The sequence below is a fragment of the Patella vulgata genome, chromosome 4, assembly GCF_932274485.2.
Source record: "Patella vulgata chromosome 4, xgPatVulg1.2, whole genome shotgun sequence".
NCBI classification, from domain to species: domain Eukaryota; kingdom Metazoa; phylum Mollusca; class Gastropoda; family Patellidae; genus Patella; species Patella vulgata.
In genome coordinates, this window is record NC_065882.2 from 77,661,827 (window position 1) to 77,682,765 (window position 20,939).

The window sequence follows — 20,939 nt, forward strand, 5'->3', positions numbered from 1 at the left end:
AAAGAATATATACCATTGAAACAATCTAATATGGAATAAACTGCATTTATGTATTGGATTTCGACCAGACAATAAATTACATATCATCAATGTATTGTTCTAACTTAATGTGGTAAATATTTATCTAGATAATAAATTACATATCAATGTATTGTTTGATGTCTTGTAAATATTTATAGGGAGTGAATTTAATATCAATATAATGTTTAACATCATGTGGTAAATATTTATCTAGGACAATAAATTCCTTATCTATATATAGTTTAATATCTTGTGGTAGATATTTATCTAGACAATAAATTACATATCTGTATATTGTTTAAAATCATGTTGTAAATATTTATCTAGACAATAAATTACACGTATTGCTTAAATGATAATGTTGGTGTCAGACATTAACACATAAAGACATTCCAAATATAATTTTAACACGAGATCATTGCTGCGATAGATGCGTTACGAAGATTTGAAGAAACGGGAAGCGACGCAAAAAATTGAAAACACGAGTTATCCTTATATATAACTGAGGGGGTTGGATGGCCGAATGGTTAGCACGTGCGCGCGGTATCATAAGGTCTGTTATTGAATCAACTGGCGTGGTTTAGATTCCCCGGTTGTACGTGACAAGGAGTTGGGTTGCCTGTCCAACCGCGAAGGTTTTCTCCCCTCTGCTAAAGACCCCAACGCGCAAGCGATTTTTGAAATAAAAATTGAACCCTGTGTTAGTCCTGAAATGACCCCCCCCCTCTCTCTCTCTCTCGAATTTCAGCTCACAGTTGTTATATGAGACTGTGAGAGGATATCTGACAATTCATAAAAAGATCTGACTATCACTAGCTAAGAGAAAACAAGAAACATAGAAAAGGCCCGCACATTCCCTTGTTTTTATTAATTCTCTACGCATATCTCTGTGTTAAAATTATATTTGGCATGTGGTTAAAATCAGTTCTAACACACATGTGATAATGGCTGACACCGACAATGTCTTTTAATATCATATGGTAAATATTTGTCTTGAGATCACATAATAATATTTTGCTTAACATCACTTGGTAAATATTTATCTAAAGAATGTATCACATATCAATATATTTTTTAACATCACGCGGTGAATATTTATCTAGAGAATGAACTACATCACGTGGTAGATATTTATCTAGAGAATGAATCACATATCAATATATTGTTTAAAATCATGATGTGGTAAATATTTATCTAGAGAATGGATTACATATCAACATATTGTTTAACGTCATGTGGTAAATATTTATCCAGAACTTGAAAACTGTACTTCATCAACTCATCCTGACGTTCAATGTTCCTGAAATAAAAAAAAAAGAATTTTGTTACATGTTGGAATAACATAGCGGGAAAAGTCCATTGTGTTTCCTTAGCGCGGGGCCTTGATAAAGGCCTTTAGAAAAAAAGTGGCCATTAAAAAAAAACATACCTTGTCACTATCCCTTTGACCACATACCTAGTATGCTTTTAATTAATTCTTCACTATGATCCACATCGCCACGCTTTCGATGCATATAAAGGAGATCGGGTGGGTTCGGGATCAGATGGGTTAGGGAAGTGATCAGATGGGTTGGGGAGGTGATCAGATGGGTTAGGCAGTGATCAGATGGGTTAGGTCATTGATCATATGGGTTAGGGAGGTGATCAGATGGGTTAGGGAGGTGATCAGTTGGGTTAGGGAGGTGATCAGTTGGGTGAGGTGATTATATGGGTTAGGGAGGTGATCAGATGGGATAGGGAGGGAGGTGATCAAGCGGATTGGCGAGGTGATCAGACGGATCGGAAAAGGGGTGTGTGCGATCAGACGGGATGGCGAGGTGAACATAGACTCTCCACAATGTAGACTATCCCAAACTGATTATCTATCGCAATTTTATAACCGTTCCTCAATATAATCCAGTAACGTCCCGTGTTTTTGAATTTTCCCCTTTTACATCTTCTTTACGTTTAAATCATACTTAGGATAAGAAAATAAAATTCATACTTAGGATAAGATGTTGTGGATTCTATTTTACAATTAGAGAAAAAAAGACCAGTCTCTCCTTTATACGTTGGATCTGTAGCAGCTTTTATTGTTGTTGTGGCTCCTGCATAGCCATTACGGGTAAAAGCTAAAATGATAAAACTTGAAATGATTAAACTTGTGGTTGTGTCATCTGCCAAAATACAATTTTACAACTACTGTATATACCCCTGTAAAACTACACAGAAAGAATAAACCAAACTTGTCTCATGCATATCATTTAACATATTCCTGCAACAATGGGGCTATACTATATACCGGAAAACACGGGAAAACACCGAAAACACCGGAAAACAACCAGAAAACTACCGGAAAACCATGTTATACTGAATACCGGAAAACATCAGAAAAACACTAAATACCGGAAAACACACTAAATACCGGAAAACATCCTAAATAGGTAACTCGGAGCCTGATCCTCTGGAAAACACCGGAAAGACCTAACCCTAACCCTAACCCACCGCTGGTCCTCTGGAAAACACCGGAAAAACCTAACCCTAGCCCTAACCCCAACTCACTGCAAACAGAGGACCAGGCTCTTTGTTACCTATTTAGGGTGTTTTCCTGTATTTAGTGTGTTTTCCGGTATTTAGTGGTTTTCCGGTATTCAGTATAACATGGTGTTTTCCGGTAGTTTTCCGGTGTTTTGCGGTATATAGTATTGCCGAAACAATGGCCCGAGCAATCCCTGAATTGGCTTCTGATATTTGAGCTTTTGAGGGAGTGTGTCTATTCTTCCCGTTCAATCAAATATATCCCAAGTACAGCAACATGACAGCCCTTCGTTTAATCTGGGGTCTGCCCTAAAACTTTGTACAGTGATTTAAGGTATTAGAAACGGTGAAAGTATGTTCGTCACCAAACAGTAACGTTTACATTGAATCTGTTTTGATAGCCTCGTTTGCCACGAAATTAGTTTTTCTGCAATATTCTGCTATGCACTGGTTCACTGGGCGCAATGAAATCGTGAGTCATGACGTAACGTTATGTAAATATATTTGATTCAATTTGGAGCTCTATTTAAAGCCTAATGATATTGTTACGCAGTTAGCTATTGTTTGTTAATCGGACTAAAGACCAGTCATAGTCATAATTAAGAACACACAGAGAGAGAGAGAGAGAGAGAGAGAGAGAGAGAGAGAAATGGGGTTTAACGTCCACTCGACACAAACTAGGTCATTTCGGGACTAACATATGGTTTTAATTTTATTTCAATAATTCGCTTGCGCGTAGGGGTCTTTAGCAGTGGGAGGAAACCGGACGACCCGGAGAAAACCCACGAGGTTGGACAGGCGACCCTACTCCTTGTCACGTACAACCGGGGATTCGAAACCACGTCAGTCGACTCAATGACAGACTTTATGATACAGCGCGCGCACGCTAACCATTCAGCCATCCAACCCCCCCCCCCCCCCAATTTAGAACAGAAATATGCTTCCATTACAGCAGTGTTAAGTAGGATTAGGTCTAATCAAACGAAACACTGCGAGGAGTATGATCATTTAAACCTGTGATGAGGTCATAAACACGTTTATCCAAACGTAACATATAGATCCATCTTACCACTAAATACTCGACCAAATGTAATTGTCTGGGTCATCTGAGTTTTCACAAAACCAGGATGAACACTCGTAATGGTAACGGACTTGTCTTTAACATGACGTGTTAACCAATACATTGATATGATCTAAAATAAAATACATAGATTTATAATTATAATTTAAAACAAAATTTATTTATATTTTAAAACATATTTATATTTTAAAACATAATAATATTTTAAAACATAATAATATTTTAAAACATAATTATATTGTGTTACTGATACTAATATAATAGTTTTAGTGAAAGTACCAGAAAGTACCCCATTATAACCCACTTATACACCAACCTCATTACTGACTTCTAGTTAGCTATGAATTAAACTTTCTTCGCATTACAAGCCAAAGGAGTCCCTGTTACCATGTCTGCCAGTGATTGTGACTATTCCCTAATCATGGAGGAGTTCCTATTATCATGTCTATCAATGATCATAACAATTATGTAAGTTTTATGTAGTTTGAAAATATCACTTCCTTAAGACAAACAAAATAGACGAGACAAACATGTAACGTTTTTACATAAATATGAGAGAGAGAGAGAGAGAGAGAGAGTTGGAGAGAGAGAGAGAGAGAGAGAGAGAGAATGGGGTTTAACGTCCACTCGGGACTAACATATGGTTTAATTTCATTTCAATAGTTCGCTTGCGCGTAGGGGTCTTTAGCAGTGGGGGGAAACCGGATGACCCGGAGAAAACCCTACTCCTTGTCACGTACAACCGATGATTCGAAACCACGCCAGTTGAGTCAATGACAGGCCTTATGATACAGCGCGCATGTGATAACCATTCGGCCATCCCCACGAAAATATGAAGAAAGACACTAACCTGTTAGAGCTTACTATTATTTCCCGCAGACAAACAAAATAGACGAGGCAAACACGAAACGTTTCAACGAAAATATGAAGGAAGACACTAAATTGGTAGAGCTTACTATTAGAATAAAGACACTAACCAGGTAGAGCTTACTATTAGAATAAAGACACTAACCAGGTAGAGTTTACTATTAGAATAAAGACACTAACCTGATAGAGCTTCTATTAGAATAAAGACACTAACCTGGTAGAGCTTACTATTAGAAGAAAGACACTAACCTGGTACAGCTTACTATTAGAATAAGAAGAAGTCGTGCCAAATGATTGTTCATAATTAATATTGTTGATGTCCAATTTTCCAAATCTGTAGGCCAATGATGATGTTTGGACAATTCGACAATCATCTCCAGATTGTTGTAAAATTGGTAGAAAATGAAGAATAATAAGCAGATGTGACAAATAATTGGCTTGTAAACCCGTTTCATATCCATCTTCAGTCATTTCTGTAACACATATACACCAAGCAAATTAAAATATTTAAAACAAAATAGCTAAATATCTATTCTTTGGAACCTAAAATAGGCGAAAATTGGTTAAAACACATATTAATGTGATGTGAATGTGTATAAAGTGATTTACATTCAATGTTTATAATTTTCATTGTATTTTCGTTGAAAAAAGTAAGCAGTCCAAATCTAGTGTCACTTGCTCGCGTCTGGGAAGTCCGGAACTTGTCCAGAATACATCGGGAGCATGGTTTGACATTAATTCACTTACGCACTGACGTTTTGCCTCGAGCATCAAGGTGAAGGGGTCACGGTGGCTAAGTGGGTAAGATGCTGACTCGCTAGTCTGGAGGTCGGGTGTTCGATCCCTACATTGGCCGAGAAAGTTCACGAGATTTTCCGGCGTGGTTCCCCCTTGTCAGTGATGCAGGACGGAGGGCACGTTAAAGATCCATTGGCAGTTGTAAGTTGATATAACTATGTAGTGCCGCTGTCCGGGCAAAATTTCCCTCATAGCACATTGTATGGCGTATGCTCGTCTTCATTAGCCCAGTTCAAAGCAGAACAGTAGGACGTTAAACGCCATTTCATTTCATTTCGATTTTAGAATTGTTCAGAGGCCCATAATTTCACTGTAAGATAACAAAACCAATATTGATTACAAAAGACAAATAATTCGTAATGTCTAAGACTGCGTATGATACTGAGCTAGAGCTAAACGCCCTTTAATTAAGAACCAGGGCCCTGTTTCTCGAAATCTTAACTAAAGATAAAATCCAAAATTTGGTAGATACTTCAATTTTGATTGGCTAAGCACTAACATCAATCGAATATTATCCAATCAAATTACTAAAATTTAGATTTTATCTTAGTTAAAATTTCGTGAAACAGGCTCATGTTTCATATCAGAAATAATTCAGTTATGCCTGAATATTGTAAACAATGGATAATCTTCTATTGGTACCTTTGGTTTTCATAATTATGCCAGCATTGCAAATCAGAACATGCAATGGACAGTTCCTTGCTTTAAATTCTTCTATAAATTTCATAGTTTTCTCAAACGATGCCAAATCTAATTCCATCTTTTCAACATTTAATTTTTTAGGTTCCATTCTCTCTGTTTCTGGTAATTTAGCCTGTTTTTCTTTAAATTCTTTCTCGTATTCCTCCTGCATCTGTTGTATCGCCTGACAATCAATAAAATATAATATGTAGGGATTCTCTATTGTTCGCCCAAAGTAATCATTTCTCGCCATATATGTCAGAAATTTATAATAATTCAACACTATTTTTCAGTAGACTTTTGCAATTAAAAAAACATTCGGTCTGCGCATGTTTGACATTCGTAATGGGTGATCAGTTTAAACGTATTTCGTGTATGTTTTTTAATCGCAAGATTTTACTTGAAAATGGTGTTGAATTATTATAACTTTGTGTCAGATGTGGCGACAAACGTTTCCTTTCGGCGAACACTGATGAATCGCGGTGAAAAATAGTCGGTCGATACGGTTTTCAAAATAGCCTAAGACCAGAGGTATAGAAGAGCGGTATTTTCATACTGCAGCTATACAGGGACAGATAGGAACGGTCAGCGGGCATAGTCCGACCAGAGACCATTTCTAATGGAACTAGCCGAAGTGCGGCTGCTCGTACAAAATGTATGTCCGTCTTCATTAGCACAGTCGGAGCAGAACAGTAGGACGTTTAACCCTATTTCATATCATTTCTATTTCATTTCCCTCTTCACCACTATCTGTTGTTAGCATGTTTACCTGTTCATACCTGTTCAAATGGACACGTCATACGTATGATATTATTTGGGTTTATTGACCAGGGTCGATGCAACCGAATAATGACCGTTATAGATATATGTTTAGTTTGTTGATTATACAAATCACTTCTAAATACAGTCTAATATTATTAAAACAAAACTTACTGTTTCAGCTTTACTCATATTTCTACAGGCTAAAATAACATGGCCGCCCATTCTAGCAATTTCTTTAGCCGAGTAATAACCAATACCTGTCATATTGAACATAAATAACTAAATAAAAGTTTATAGAAGTATAGCATGTACAGTTGACGATTCTTCAAATTAAAAAGTGTTGTAGGGCAGAGGGCGGGGCAAGGAAAGTGTATAGTTGTTCGGGTGGAACGAAAACACTTTTGTGTACACGTAAAAGATCCCTAGGCAATTGGAATGCGATATAAGAATATGCAGTTCCGCCGTTGTCCGGGCTAGATATGTTTGGTGTATGCCCGTCTTCATTAGAACAGTAGGAACAATACAACAGGACGTTAAACCCCACTTTATTTCATTTCATACCAGTAGTCTGTCTAACACTAACTAAACTATTTCAAGATCTTTTGTTAATCATTTATCATTTGTTATCTCTTTCATTGAAATGATCCAAGATAGTGAGAGCATATGCATTTCGTTATTCGTAACCGTTTAACGTTTGACATAATATAATACATTCAACATATGTCATCAGTGCGGGGTACTTTGTCCACTGATTGTAATGTATATTTCGGATAACAGAATCTAATTCTTCAAATAACTGTTCTACCCACCAGAATTGCCACCTGTGACAATGTAAGTTCTGTCAGGAGCGATTTCAACTTCTGGAAATGACAGATTACTCCCCATCGTGAAGATTATAATAATTCCTAATTATAGATTAACCTGGAAGCAAAAAATCTTGTTATTATTTGATATAATCACATTATTTCCACTATTTCCAATTCTTGATTATACCCGTGTGTGTGTGTGGAGGGGGGTCTAGTGGTTTAACGTGTGCGCGTGAAATCACACATCCTGTTATTGAGTCCTGTTTTGATTCCCCGCTTGAACGTGACAAGGAGTAGCGTTGCCTTCCAACCTCATGGGTTTTCTCCAGCCCATCCGGTTCCCTCGCACTGCTAACTAAAATTGAACCATATGTTAGTCCCAAAATGACCAAGTTTGTGTCGAGGTGACGCTTAACCCCATTTCTCTCTCTCTCTCTCTCTCTCTCTCTCTCTCTCTCTCTCTATTATAGCTATGTCTTGGCTATTAACACCAATGTACTTAATTTCAACCAACCGCAAAATGTAATTTTTAAGAATAGACCCAGAAAGCTGCGATAACGCACCGACGATAGAAACAGCCATTGGTAGCCTGTATAACACACAAAGGTGGTCGCTTTGTACAGGTGAGGACAATGGTCACAAAAGGACCAAAACGACATCAGTCAACCAAACAGGTTTATAATAAACAACATCAACTATGACACACCTATTTAAGCTACATGGATTTAATCTGTAGTCTTGTCTGCGATATCACCTCGGTGGAAGCGGACGTAAAATACAACTAACTCATCATCACAATCTGTAGTTGATAATAATTTACCGACTGGCCATGTCGATTGCGATATCTACATTTGATGTATTTATCAACACAACTGAACTATGGCATGTATGTAATACACAGTAAACACATCCATATAGTTAATGTACGCACCTTTCTATTGTCGTACATTTAATATATCATTTAAAATAACCAACATGCCATGTGTGTGTATAATACACACAAATATTGTTTATAGAACAATAATATAGTGGAATATGTACCGTTCTCTGTCGTATGATTAATATATCATTTATGCTACCCACCTTACTCAGTCGAACGTGTACAGAAACGCACAAGTACTCCCATGTCTATGGTAGATAATATTCATATACATACACTAAGTAGAGCGTGTTGTTGTTTTACATACACGAAGAAACAGCAAAAGATTTTTAACTCAAACCTTGAACTAACCAAAGTCAAATATAGAAATAAAATCTACTATCATTAGAAATTTCTCGATGCATTTCATCAGACAAATAAGTACTATACTCACTTATAAACAGTCTTTCTGAACATATTAATAATATTGTATCTTTCTTTATTTGCTTGACCTATTTCTTGACGTTATGAAAGCCCGACCGGGACATCTTACTTCGATAACGTCTAGCTCTCAAATATATTGCATTTTCTTTAACAAACATTCCACATGCGCGCCGATTATCAAATGTTTACATTTTAGCTATTTTTGGATAGCCTCGTTAATCACATAATTGGTTTCTCTGCAATATTCTGTTAGGTACTAGTTAATTGAGCGTATTACATTTCGCGCGTTCTAGCTTAATGTAGCCGCGTTTGTCACCAGACATTTTACGGTAATATATTTAGAGCTCTGGTCAATCCCGATTGATTTTGTTACATCATTTTGTACTGGTTGTTGATCGGACTGTTAACCGGTCATAATGTTGGATAGAAATTTGCGCTAAGTATGGCAGTACTTGAGTGAGATTAGATCTAATCAAGCGAAACACTGCGAGGAGTATACCAATCTACTTACATCATGTACTAATCATAACAATAAATACTGCGGATAAATAAAAACAAAAAATACAGAAGGTATATTTCATGTATTAGCAGGAAGCCGCATTGGCTCAGTGCGTAAGACGTCGAATCGCTAACCTTGAGGCCCCCATCTTCGATAGCAGGCTTGATCTCGCTTAAACTGCGTACTCGCAGTCGTTGCTTTAGGAACATGGGAGGACCCATGACCGACCGTGGTGTTGGTCAAGAACGTTCATCGAGATTTTCCTGCGTGGCTCCGCCTTGTCAGTCGTGCAGGCTGGATGGCCTGACAAGCGACAACGTAAAGTCGTTTGGATGATAAAAAACCCAGAGTTCCTGTGTACAAATTGGTGTGCACGTGAAGGATCGCTTGGCAGTTGGATTTCGATATAAGGGTTGGCCGTAGTGCTGCTGTCCTGGCAAAATTTACATCAAAGCACACTGTAAGATGTATACCCGTCTTCATTATCCCAGTCGGTGTAGAACAGTTGGACGTTATAAACCCCATTTCATTTCATGCCTGTCGCGTGATTACATTCTGATGTATGTAGTTCGATAATCGCTTACTGCTACAACATAAAAATATAGTGGTAGTTATCCAGGTTGTTAGACAGCGTAGATGTTTGAAACGCACGGAAATCGAAAGTTTTCGAAAAGATAAAATGAAATGAAATGGGGTTTAACGCCCTATTGTTCTGCTCCTAAACTGGGCTAATGAAGACGGGCATACGTCATACAGTGTGCTATGAGTGAAATATCGAATTCCAACTGCCAAGGTATGTTTTACGTGCACGCCAATGTGCACACAGGACCTCGTTTTTCCGTCCCATCCGAACGACTAGACAGCTGTCCTTGTCAGATAAGCTATATATCTAGTTAACATGACTAGGATATTGATATTGCACCCCTAATTAATATATAGTTTAACATCTTGTGGTAGATATTTATCTAGACAATAAATTACACGTATTGTTTAAATGATAATGTTGGTGTCAGCCAGTACCACGTAAACACATTCCAAACATAATTTTAACCCGATATCATTGCATAACGAAGATTTGAAGAAACGGGAAGCGCCTCAAAAAGTGGAAAACACGTGTTATCCTTATAATATATGTTATCCTTATGTATATCCAAACTTTTTAGCACATCCGCAAAGCTTCACTACTTTGTTTCACGGTAAATTATAAAAAGATAAAAGGTATGCTGACACAAACTGATTTCAACACCGGTTTAATAAATTTTTTTACATTTTAAAGTACTTTTTGTCCGTCTTGGGACTATTCATAAATAATGTCATTACATATAGATGGACACCATTGTATATTTATACATATTTACATAGTAACACTGTGGTTTTAATTGGCCACAGTTACCATTGTCTATGGTTACATAGTATATAGGTAAGGGGCAGAAAACATGTATACGTGTTAATCTGTTGTATAATGGGTACAATACAATTTAGAAACAATATATTATATAAGTGACCGACGTAAGGAACGATAACTGATACACGGTCGAATTTCACCTAACTCATCATTCCTTCAAAGAGAGAGAGAGAGAGAAATGGGGTTTAACGTCCACTCGACACAAACTAGGTCATTTCGGGACTAACACATGGTTCAATTTTATTTCAATAATTCGCTTGCGTAGGGGTCTTTAGCAGTGGGGGAAAACCGGAGGACCCGGAGAAAACCCACGAGGTTGGACAGGCGACACTACTCCTTCAAAGACGAAAAGTTGTTATATGATACTGTGAGAGCTGACATTTAAAAAAAAAATAAGAAGAAAAAAAAAAGAATAGTCTGTCACTAGATAAAAGAAAAATACAAAAGGTCCGTGCATTCTTTTGTTTTTATTAATTCTCTACGCATCTACTGTAGCAATGATCTCTGTGTTAAAATTATATATTTGGAATGTGTTTAACCAGTTCTATCACACATGTACCAACAATGTCCTGTAATATCATGTGGTAAAAATTATCTTAAGATTTTTTAACATCATATGTTAAATATTTATCTAGAAGTGACAAGGAGTAAAGGAGTAGGGGCGCCTGTCCGACCTCGTGGGTTTTCTCCGGGTCCTCCGGTCTCCTCCCACTGCTAAAGACCCCTAAGCGCAAGCGAATTATTGAAATAATTAAACAATATGCTAGTCCCAAAATGACCTAGTTTGCGCCGAGTGGACGTTAAAACCTAAAATCCATTAAAAATCATTATATTGTTTAACGTCACGTGGTAAATATTTATTGAGAGTGAATTAAATATCAATATATTGGTTAACGTCTTGTGGTAAATATTTATCTAGAACTTTAAAACTGTACGCCATCAACTCATCCTGGCGTTCAATGTTCCTGAAATAAAAAAAAAATAATTATGTAACATGTTGGAATTACATAGCGGGAAAGGACCATTGTGTTTCCTTAGCGCGGGGCCTTGACAAAGGCCTTTAGAAAAAAAAAGTGGCAATTTAATAAAAACATGTCTCGACACTCTCTATCCTTTAGAACACATATCTAGTGTGCTTTTAATCAATTCTTCACTATGATCCACATCGCCACGCTTTCGATGCATATAAAGGAGGTCAGGTGGGTCGGGGAGGTGACCAGATGGGTAAGGTGATCAGATGGATTGGGGAGGTGATCAGGCAGGTTGGGGAGGTGATCAGATGGGTGAGGTGATCAGATGGGTTGGGGAGGTGATCAGATGGGTGAGGTGATCAGGCGGGTTGTGGAGTTGATCACCTGGGTTAGGGAGGTTGTCAGGGTGATCAGATGGGTTAGGGAGGTGATCAGATGAGTTAGGGAGGTGATCAAACGGATTGGCTAGGTGATCAGACGGATCGGAGAAGGGGTGTGTGTAATCAGAAGGGTGGACGAGGTGATCAGTCAGGTTTGGGGGAGGGGTCTGTCAGGCGAGTTGGGGAGATGGTCAGGTCGGTTGGGGATGTGACAGGCCGGTTGTCAGTTGGGGAGATGATAAGACCAGTTGTCGGTTGGGGAGATGATCAGACTGGAGATATTGGGGTGGGGATCAGACGGGTTAGGGAGGTGATCAGACGGGTTAGAGAGGTGGTCAGACCGGCTGGGGAAGTGATATGACAAGTTGGCGAGTTGAACAAGCCTGTTGGGGAAGTCATATCCCTGCGGAAAATTCATCTATAGGGAGTTCTCCGTTTAAGGTACGGGTTAAGATTGTCTAACCTTTGTAGATTTGCCTAACCTCTGTGGTGACTATACAATGCAGCACGCGGGAATCCACAACCTCCTTCACTTGCCAGAACATAGAATCTCTCAAATATAGACTATCCCAAACTGATTATCTATCGCATTTCTATAACCGTTCCTCAATATAATCCAGTAACGTCCGGTTTTATACCTCCTCATACTTATGATAAAAAAAAATAAAATTCATACTTAGGATAAGATGTTGTGGATTCTATTTTACAATTAGAGAAATATACACCAGTCTCTCCTTTATACGCTGGATCTGTAGCAGCTTTTATTGTTGTTGTAGCTCCTGCATAGCCATTACGGGTAAAAGCTAAAATGATAAAACTTCAAATGATTAAACTTGTCTCATCGGTCAAAAATAACAATTTTACAACTATATAGCCCTGTAAAATACCCAGAAAGAATAAGCCCAACTTGTTTCATGCATATTAGTTAAACCTCTGATCAGTTTACAAACAAATGGTCAACGATATTATTACGTCTACATTAAATCTGAAAGTGCATACCATCAAAAAGTAGTTTAGGGGGTTCAATTGACACCGATTGATTCAAGAGGGCGTGATAAGTTGATAATACAAACAGTTTCTATTTTGAAATATCTCCATCAATGTTTATCCGAACGTAACATATATAGATTTATCTTACGACTAAATACTTGACCAAATGTATTTGACTGTGTCAGCTGAGTTTTCACAAAACCAGGATGAACACTCGTAATGGTAACATGCTTGTCCTTAACATGACGTGTTAACCAATACATTGATATGATCTAAAATAAAATACATAGATTTATAATAATATTTTAAAACATAATAATATTTTAAAACATAATAATATTTTAAAACATAACTAAAACATGATAATATTTTAAAACATAATAATATTTTAAAACATAGTAATATTTTAAAACATAACTAAAACATAATAATATTTTAAAACATAATAATATTTTAAAACATAATAATATTTTAAAACATAATAATATTTTAAAACATAATAATATTTTAAAACATAATAATATTTTAAAACATAATAATATTTTTAAACATAATATTTTAAAACATAATAATATTTTAAAACATAATAATATTTTAAAACATAATTAAAACATAATAATATTTTAAAACATAATAATATTTTAAAACATAATAATATTTTAAAACATAATAATATTTTAAAACATAATAATATTTTAAAACGTAATAATATTTTAAAACATAATAATATTTTAAAACATAATAATATTTTAACACACAATTAAATTTTAAAACATAATGATAATTTAAAACATAATTATTTTGTGTTACTGCTACTAATATAATAGTTTTAGTGAACAGGAAAACAGATTGTGGAATTAGGGCACCAGAAAATACCCCATTATAACCCACTTATACACCAACACGCGACATGTGTCATAAGTCAGAATGAGATGGCGACGAGATAATCCATCATCAAAAGGTGTCCCTATTATCATGTCTGTCAGTAATCGCAACAATTGCCTAATTATGGAGGAGTCCCTATTATCATGTCTACCAGTGATTGTAACAATTCCCTAATCATGGAGGAGTCCCTATTATCATGTCTTCCAATGATCATAATAGTTATGTAAGCTTTATGTAGTTTGAAAATATCACTTCCCGAAGACAAACGTTTCAACGAAAATATGAAGAAAGACACTAACCTGGTACAGCTTACTATTAGAATAAGCAGGAAATGTGCCAAATGATTGTTCATAATTAATATTGTTTATGTCCAATTTTCCAAATTTGTAGGCCATTGATGATGTTTGGACAATTCGACAGTCATCTCCAGATTGTTGTAAAATTGGTAGAAAATGAAGAATAATAAGCAGATGTGACAAATAATTGGCCTGTAAAGTCGTTTCATATCCATCTTCAGTCATTTCTGTAACATATATACACCAAACATGTTAATTTAATATTACTGTAATATGAATGTGTATAAAGTGATTTACATTCAATGTTTATAATTTTCTTTGTGATTTTCATCGAAATCAATAATCAGTCCAAATCGTGCCAGGTAAGTTCGGAACTTGTCCAGAATACATCGGGAGCATGGCTTGACATTAATTCACTTACGCACTGACGTTTTGCCTCGTGCATCAAGGTATTCCATCCTAAATGGCACTTAAGAGCATGGAGTACACGACGATTTTAGAATTGTTCATTGTATTTTAAATATTTGATATCAGGGACCAATATTTTACTGTAAGATAACAACACCAATATTGACTAGAATGGACAAATAATTCGTAATGTCTATGATAATACTGAGTTAGAGCTCAACGCCCTTTAAGAACCAGGGTCCTGTTTCTCGAAATCTTAACTAAAGATAAAATCCAAATTGTAGTAGATACTTCAATTTTGATTGGCTAAGCACTGAAATCAATCTAATATTATCCAATCAAATTACTAAAATATGGATTTCATCTTAGTTAAAATTTCGTGAAACAGGCCCCTGTTTCATATCAGAAATAATTCAGTTATGCCTGAATATTTTAAAAATGGATAATCTTCTATTGTTACCTTTGGTTTTCATATATAAGCCAGCATTGCAAATCAGAACATGCAATGGACAGTTCCTTGCTTTAAATTCTTCTATAAATTTCATGGTTTTCTCAAAAGATGCTAAATCTAATTCCATCTTTTCGACATTTAATCTTCTTGGTTCCATTCTCTCTGTTTCTGGTAATTTAGCCTGTTTTTCTTTAAATTCTTTCTCGTATTCCTCCTGCATCTGTTGTATCGCCTAACAATCAATAAAATATAATATGTAGGGATTCTCTCTGATCAGTTTAAACGTATTTTGTGTATGTTTTTTAACCTCAAGATTGTACCCGAAACTGGTGTTGAATTATTGTAACTTTGTGTCAGATGAGGCAAGAAATATGAAAAATCGCGGGGAAAATAGTTGGTAAGGATTCCAATATAATCGTAGACCAGAGGTGTGGAAGAGCGGCATTTTCATACTGCAGCTATACAGGAACGGTCAGCGGACAGCGTCCGATCAAAGACCGTTTCTAATGGAACCAGCAATAGTGCAGTTGCCCGGACAAAATGTAGGCCTGTATTCATCAGTGCAGTCGGAGCAGAGCAGTAGGACGTTTAACCCGATTTCATATCATCTCTTTTCCCTCTTCACCACCATCTGTTGTTACCTGTTTCGCCAGACCACCTGGTATGGACATACCTGTTCTTACCTGTTCAAATGGACACGTTATACGTTTGATAAAACGTAACCCAATCTCTGATTATTTGGGTTTTGTAACCTGGATCGATGCAACCGAATAACGACCGTTATAGATCTATGTTTAGTTTGTTGATTTGACAAATCACTTCTAAATACAACCTAATATTATTAAAACAAAACTTACTGTTTCAGCTTTACTCAAATTTCTACAGGCTATAATAACATGGCCACCCATTCTAGATATTTCTTTAGCCGTGTAATAACCAATACCTGTCATATTGAACATAAATAATCAAATAAAAGTTTATAGAAGTATAGCATGTGCAGTTGACGATTCCAAAAAATTAAAAAGCCCATTCTATTTTCTGGTGCAGAACAGCGGGTCGGGCAAGGGACAGCGTATAGCCGTCGGATGGGACGAAAACACATTGGTATACACTTAAAAGTTCCTTTGAAAGTTGGAATTCTTAAAACTAAAAAGCCCATTCTGTTGTCACCAATGAATCAGTGACAACATTTCATACCAGTAGGGGGAGCCACAGTGGCTTGCTAACCTGGAGGTTCCATGTTCAATCCCTGCGGTGCAGGACAGAGGGCGGGGCAAGGAACAGCGTATAGTTGTAAAAGATCCCTTAGAATCCGATATAAGTAATGCAGTTGCGCCGTTGTCCGGGCTAGATATGTCTGGAGTCTGACCGTCTTCATTAGAACAGTCTGTCTAACACTAAATAAATTATTTCAAGATCTTTTGTTAATCATTTGTCATGTGTTATCTCTTTCATTGAAATGAGTCTTTTTCATATCATCCGAGATAGAGAGAGCATAATACATTTGTTACTCGTAACCGTTTAAACATGCATTATGCAAGAGCTAAATCTGCCTATTGCAGGTCTTTATTTAGGCCTAAAATGTTATATGAATTATTAATTAGACATTTATTAACAAAACAAGGCCATAATCAACTCTAGATGACATCGGGTACCCGAGATTTTAACTAAAGGCTAAGTCTCGAATATACCAGCGCCGTGGTTACCACAGTGCACACATCTTGCCAAAACTACAAACAGTGATAACTTGGCCCAGAGTGAAGTAATTTGAATACAATTTTCAATATTTTCTTTGTCCATTATTTATTTTTGAGCTATTTTAGCTAGAATGGCCAGCTCTTTATCTAAATCTTATATAATGTATCTTTAACGTTTAATATAATATAATACATTCAACATGTCATCATTGCGGAGAAAGGTGTCCACTAATTGTAATGTATATTTCGGATAACATAATCTAATTCTTCAAATAACTGTTCTACCCACCAGAATTGCCACCTGTGACAATATAAGTTCTGTCAGGAGCGATTTCAACTTCTGGAAATGACAGATTACTCCCCATCGTGAAGAATAATAATTCCTAATTATAGATTAACCTGGAAGCAAAATATCTTGTTATTATTTGATATAATCACATTATTTCCATTTCTTGATTATACCCGTGCGCGTGCGCGTAAAATCACACGTCCTGTGGCGTTGTTTTGATTCCCCGGTTGTACGTGACAAGGAGTGGGGTCAGGGGCGTACATAACGATTTTGTTTGGGGGGGTGTTTAGCCAAAATGCGACCGACTGATGCACATACCCCCAGTACGAGTGACGCAGTCAGGAACCGCGCACCACAGGATCTAGAAGCTGGGAATAGGGGGTGGAGTGGGGTGGTTCCAAATCTAGGGCGCCATCCTAAATCCCACACCACAATGAATGTCAACAAAATACTGGCTATAACATTAAGCGTCCCATTAGAACATAGACAGTATTGTATAATTATATAGTTGTTCGCCGATCGTTGTCTCGCCGGAAAGCAGTTTTATTTAAGTTGACATAAAGTTTATGTCATATATGATGATTGTGCCTATAACACTGAGCAACCTGAGAAAATTTTGAAAAATTTTAGTCATTGTCATGGCAAATGGAACCAAATTCTCGCTAACAAGAGGATAAGAAATGAGACAGAATCTTGTGGCCTATCTGTCAATTTCGCCTGTTTTGTTTGTCTCTATAATTCATTTAGTCTGAGACCGACAGCGGTGAGTAATTTTTTTTTGAGACCGACTATTTTTTTGCCATGAGGGAAAAACATTTCATAGAACAACATACTCACAACAGAATAAGAGAGACAAACATTTTTTCAAACATGACAAGCAGACATGGTTATTTTATACTATAGTTTTGTGTGACGTATGCAATTTAGGCTCACGAAGTCATACAGATACATAGTATTTGGGATCTATTCTGGCATTGTTTGTTTACCTCATTAATTCATTGAGTCGCCGATGCATTATTTTGAGACCGACTGCAGTGACTGCACTTATTTTGAGACCGACTATTTTTCTCCCTCGGGTAAATTTTGTTCATAGACCAACATACTCACAACAGAATAAGAGTGAAACACAACATTTTTTCAAACATGATAAATTGACAAGGTTATTTTATACTAAAGTTTTGCGTGAGTAGCGTGACGTATGCAGGGAGCACTTATTTTGATACCGACTGCTCTTATTTTGCGACCGACTGCTCTGATTATGCGACCGACTATTTTTCTTCCTGGGGGGGGGGGGGGTGTACCACCCCCAACCCCCCCACATTTACGCCCCTGAGTAGGGTTGTCTTCCAACCCTAAGCGCACGCGAATTATTGAAATATAATTGAACCATATGTTGGTCCCAAAATGACCAACTTTGTGTCGAGTTAACGCTAAACCCCATTTTGTTTTCTCTCTCTCTATCATAGCTATGTCTTGGCTATTTACACCAATATACTTAATTTCAACCAACCATCTCAAAGTTTAATTTTTCAGAATAGATCCAAAAATCACCGACGATAGAAACATCCATTGGTAGCCTGTATAACACACAAAGGTAGTCGCTTTGTACAGGTGAGACGAATGGTTATAAAACGACATCAGTCAACCGAACAGGTTTGTTATATAAACAACATCAACTATGATACAGCTATTTTAACTGTATAGATCTAATTTGTAGTTATGGAGAATCTCCTACGAGTATTTTTTGATATCAAAAAAGACAAGTAGGAAATTGTATTTATCACCCAATCCCTTCTTACATGCACAAATAAATAAATATATTTCTTTGCTATATATTTAACTTTTACTGAACCTGATTGCGTTACGGCGTAGTGATACATCATTTTTTTGATAGCAATTCAACCATTGCGGAGTCCTTTATATTGACCCGGTGTTTCCATCAAGGCCAATCAAATAAAAATAGTTCATTTTTAATAAGGAAAGAAGTTACTTTTAATAAAAAAAAATGAACTGTTCTTTGAAAATAACAAAAGTAGCTACTTCTCAACTGACCAATCAAATTCATATCGCAGTAGATTATGAAATTTATCACACAAGCGATATCTACTGTAGAATGTATTATAGGGTGATAAAATATTTTACCGACTGATCATGTCGATTGTGATATCTACATTTGATGTATTTATCAACACAACTGAACTATGACATGTATGTAATACACAGTAAACATGTCCATATAGTTAATGTACGTACCTTTCTATTGTCGTACATTTAATATATCATTTAAAATAACCCACATGCCATGTGTATAATACACAAAAATATTGTTTATAGAACAATAATATAGTGGACTATGTACCGTTATCTGTCGTATGTTTAATATATCATTTTAAATAGTTTGGTACCCACCTTACTCAGTCGAACGTGTATAACAATTCATGTACATACACACTGTTTCTGTGGTGTAGTAAGTATAGCACGTTGTTGTTTTACATACACGAAGAAACAGCTAATGGTTTTAAACTCGAACCTTGAACTAACCAAAATCAAATATAAAAGTTAAATCTACTATCATTAGAAATTTCTCGATGCATTTCATCAGACAAATAAGTACTACTCACTTATAAACAGTCTTGCTGATCATATTAATAATATTGTATCTTTTTTTATTTACTTGACCTATTTCTTGACTTCATGAAAGCCCGACCGGGACATCTTACTTCGATTCCTTATTTACGTCGTTCTCTCAAATATATTGCATTTTCTTTAACTAACATTCCACATGCGCGCCGATTATCAAATGTTTACATTTTAGCTATTTTTTATGGTGGCTGATTGGTATCATGTCGTGATGTCATACCAGTGAAGGGTAAGTATTCTTAGTGAAAGATGAGATAGTGAGGGCTGACTTGATCTCGGCAAGGGACAGCACTCTATTATTCATGGCCGCTTTGACATTGATAAATAAAGTCGACAACCCGACATCACGACACCACGACAACCCGACATCACGACACCACGACAATACGACATTATTACGCGACATTACGACATTCTCAATGTCGTGGTGTCGGGTGAAAATGTCGTAGTGTCGAGTTAAAAATGTCGTGATGTCGTGATGTCGTGATGTCGGTTGTCGGGTTGTCGTGGTGTCGGGTTATAATGTCGTGATGTCGTGATGTCGGGTTTAAAATATGTCTTGTAAATTGCTCTTATAGCTTCTCTTGTTTATCCCTTTAATACTAACCTCTTATGGCATGTGATTTATTACCATACAGGGGGCGAATGGTTGGATCATAAGGTCTGTCATTGAGTTAACTGGCGTGGTTTCTATTCCCCGGTTGTACGTGACAAGGAGTAGGGTCGCCTGTCCCACCTCGTGGGTTTTCTCCGGGTCCTCAGGTTTCCTCCCACTGCTAAAGACCACTACGCGCAAGCGAATTATTTTAAAAAAAATTGAATCCTATGTTAGTCCCGAAATGACCTGGTTTGTGTCGAGTGGACGCGTTAAACGCCCTTCTCTCTCACTCGGTCTGCCTGGGTGTGTGTGTGTGTGTGTGTGTGTGTGCGTGTGTCTCTCCCTATTACGTGATTCAGGATTTAAGAACGATAACTCGTTTAGTTTCTTAAACATTTTTCATGTCTTCCGATTTAATCACATAACGCCCATCTGAATTCAAGAACGATAATGTTGTTAAGGATTTACTCTGCTTCCATTTAATACAATTGTAAAAGTTTATTTAGTCTTTGCATGTATGACAGATGTACTTGGGAGTAGAACCTAATTACAAAACAGTAGACTAATTTTTTAGATATGGCGGCCATTTAGGAC

General features: G+C 36.6%; 1 protein-coding gene across 5 annotated transcripts; it reads right to left on the reverse strand.

Annotated features, from left to right (window-relative positions):
- Positions 1-212: 212 nt before the first annotated feature.
- Positions 213-19,753, reverse strand: LOC126819380 (WW domain-containing oxidoreductase). Of its 5 annotated transcripts, none has more exons than XM_050547396.2 (8): positions 19,517-19,627; positions 17,108-17,217; positions 15,979-16,064; positions 15,131-15,353; positions 14,266-14,489; positions 13,230-13,353; positions 2,006-2,132; positions 213-1,321 (listed from the first exon to the last, which is right to left on the reverse strand). In XM_050547396.2, exons 2-8 carry the CDS (start codon positions 17,181-17,183, stop codon positions 1,228-1,230), a joined length of 954 nt encoding a protein of 317 aa, XP_050403353.1. In that variant the 5' UTR covers positions 17,184-17,217; positions 19,517-19,627; the 3' UTR covers positions 213-1,227. The 5 variants fall into 5 exon arrangements, with proteins under 5 accessions (XP_050403353.1, XP_055956564.1, XP_055956563.1 ...); XM_056100589.1 differs by lacking the exons at positions 13,230-13,353; positions 14,266-14,489; positions 15,131-15,353; ... (1 more) ...; positions 17,108-17,217; positions 19,517-19,627 and adding exons at positions 3,608-3,731; positions 4,736-4,959; positions 5,927-6,149; ... (1 more) ...; positions 7,537-7,648; positions 8,847-9,768; XM_056100588.1 differs by lacking the exons at positions 13,230-13,353; positions 14,266-14,489; positions 15,131-15,353; ... (1 more) ...; positions 17,108-17,217; positions 19,517-19,627 and adding exons at positions 3,608-3,731; positions 4,736-4,959; positions 5,927-6,149; ... (1 more) ...; positions 7,537-7,648; positions 8,617-8,827.
- Positions 19,754-20,939: the final 1,186 nt, after the last annotated feature.

Coding starts and splice junctions, on each gene's coding strand:
- LOC126819380 (XM_050547396.2), bottom strand. CDS start 17,183: ATGGGGAGTAATCTGTCATTTCCAGAAGTTGAAATCGCTCCTGACAGA. Junction 16,065..17,107: donor TGTCACAGGTGGCAATTCTG/GTGGGTAGAACA, acceptor TCAATATGACAG/GTATTGGTTATTACACGGCT. Junction 2,133..13,229: donor ATTTGGTCAAGTATTTAGTC/GTAAGATAAATC, acceptor TTATCATTTTAG/CTTTTACCCGTAATGGCTAT.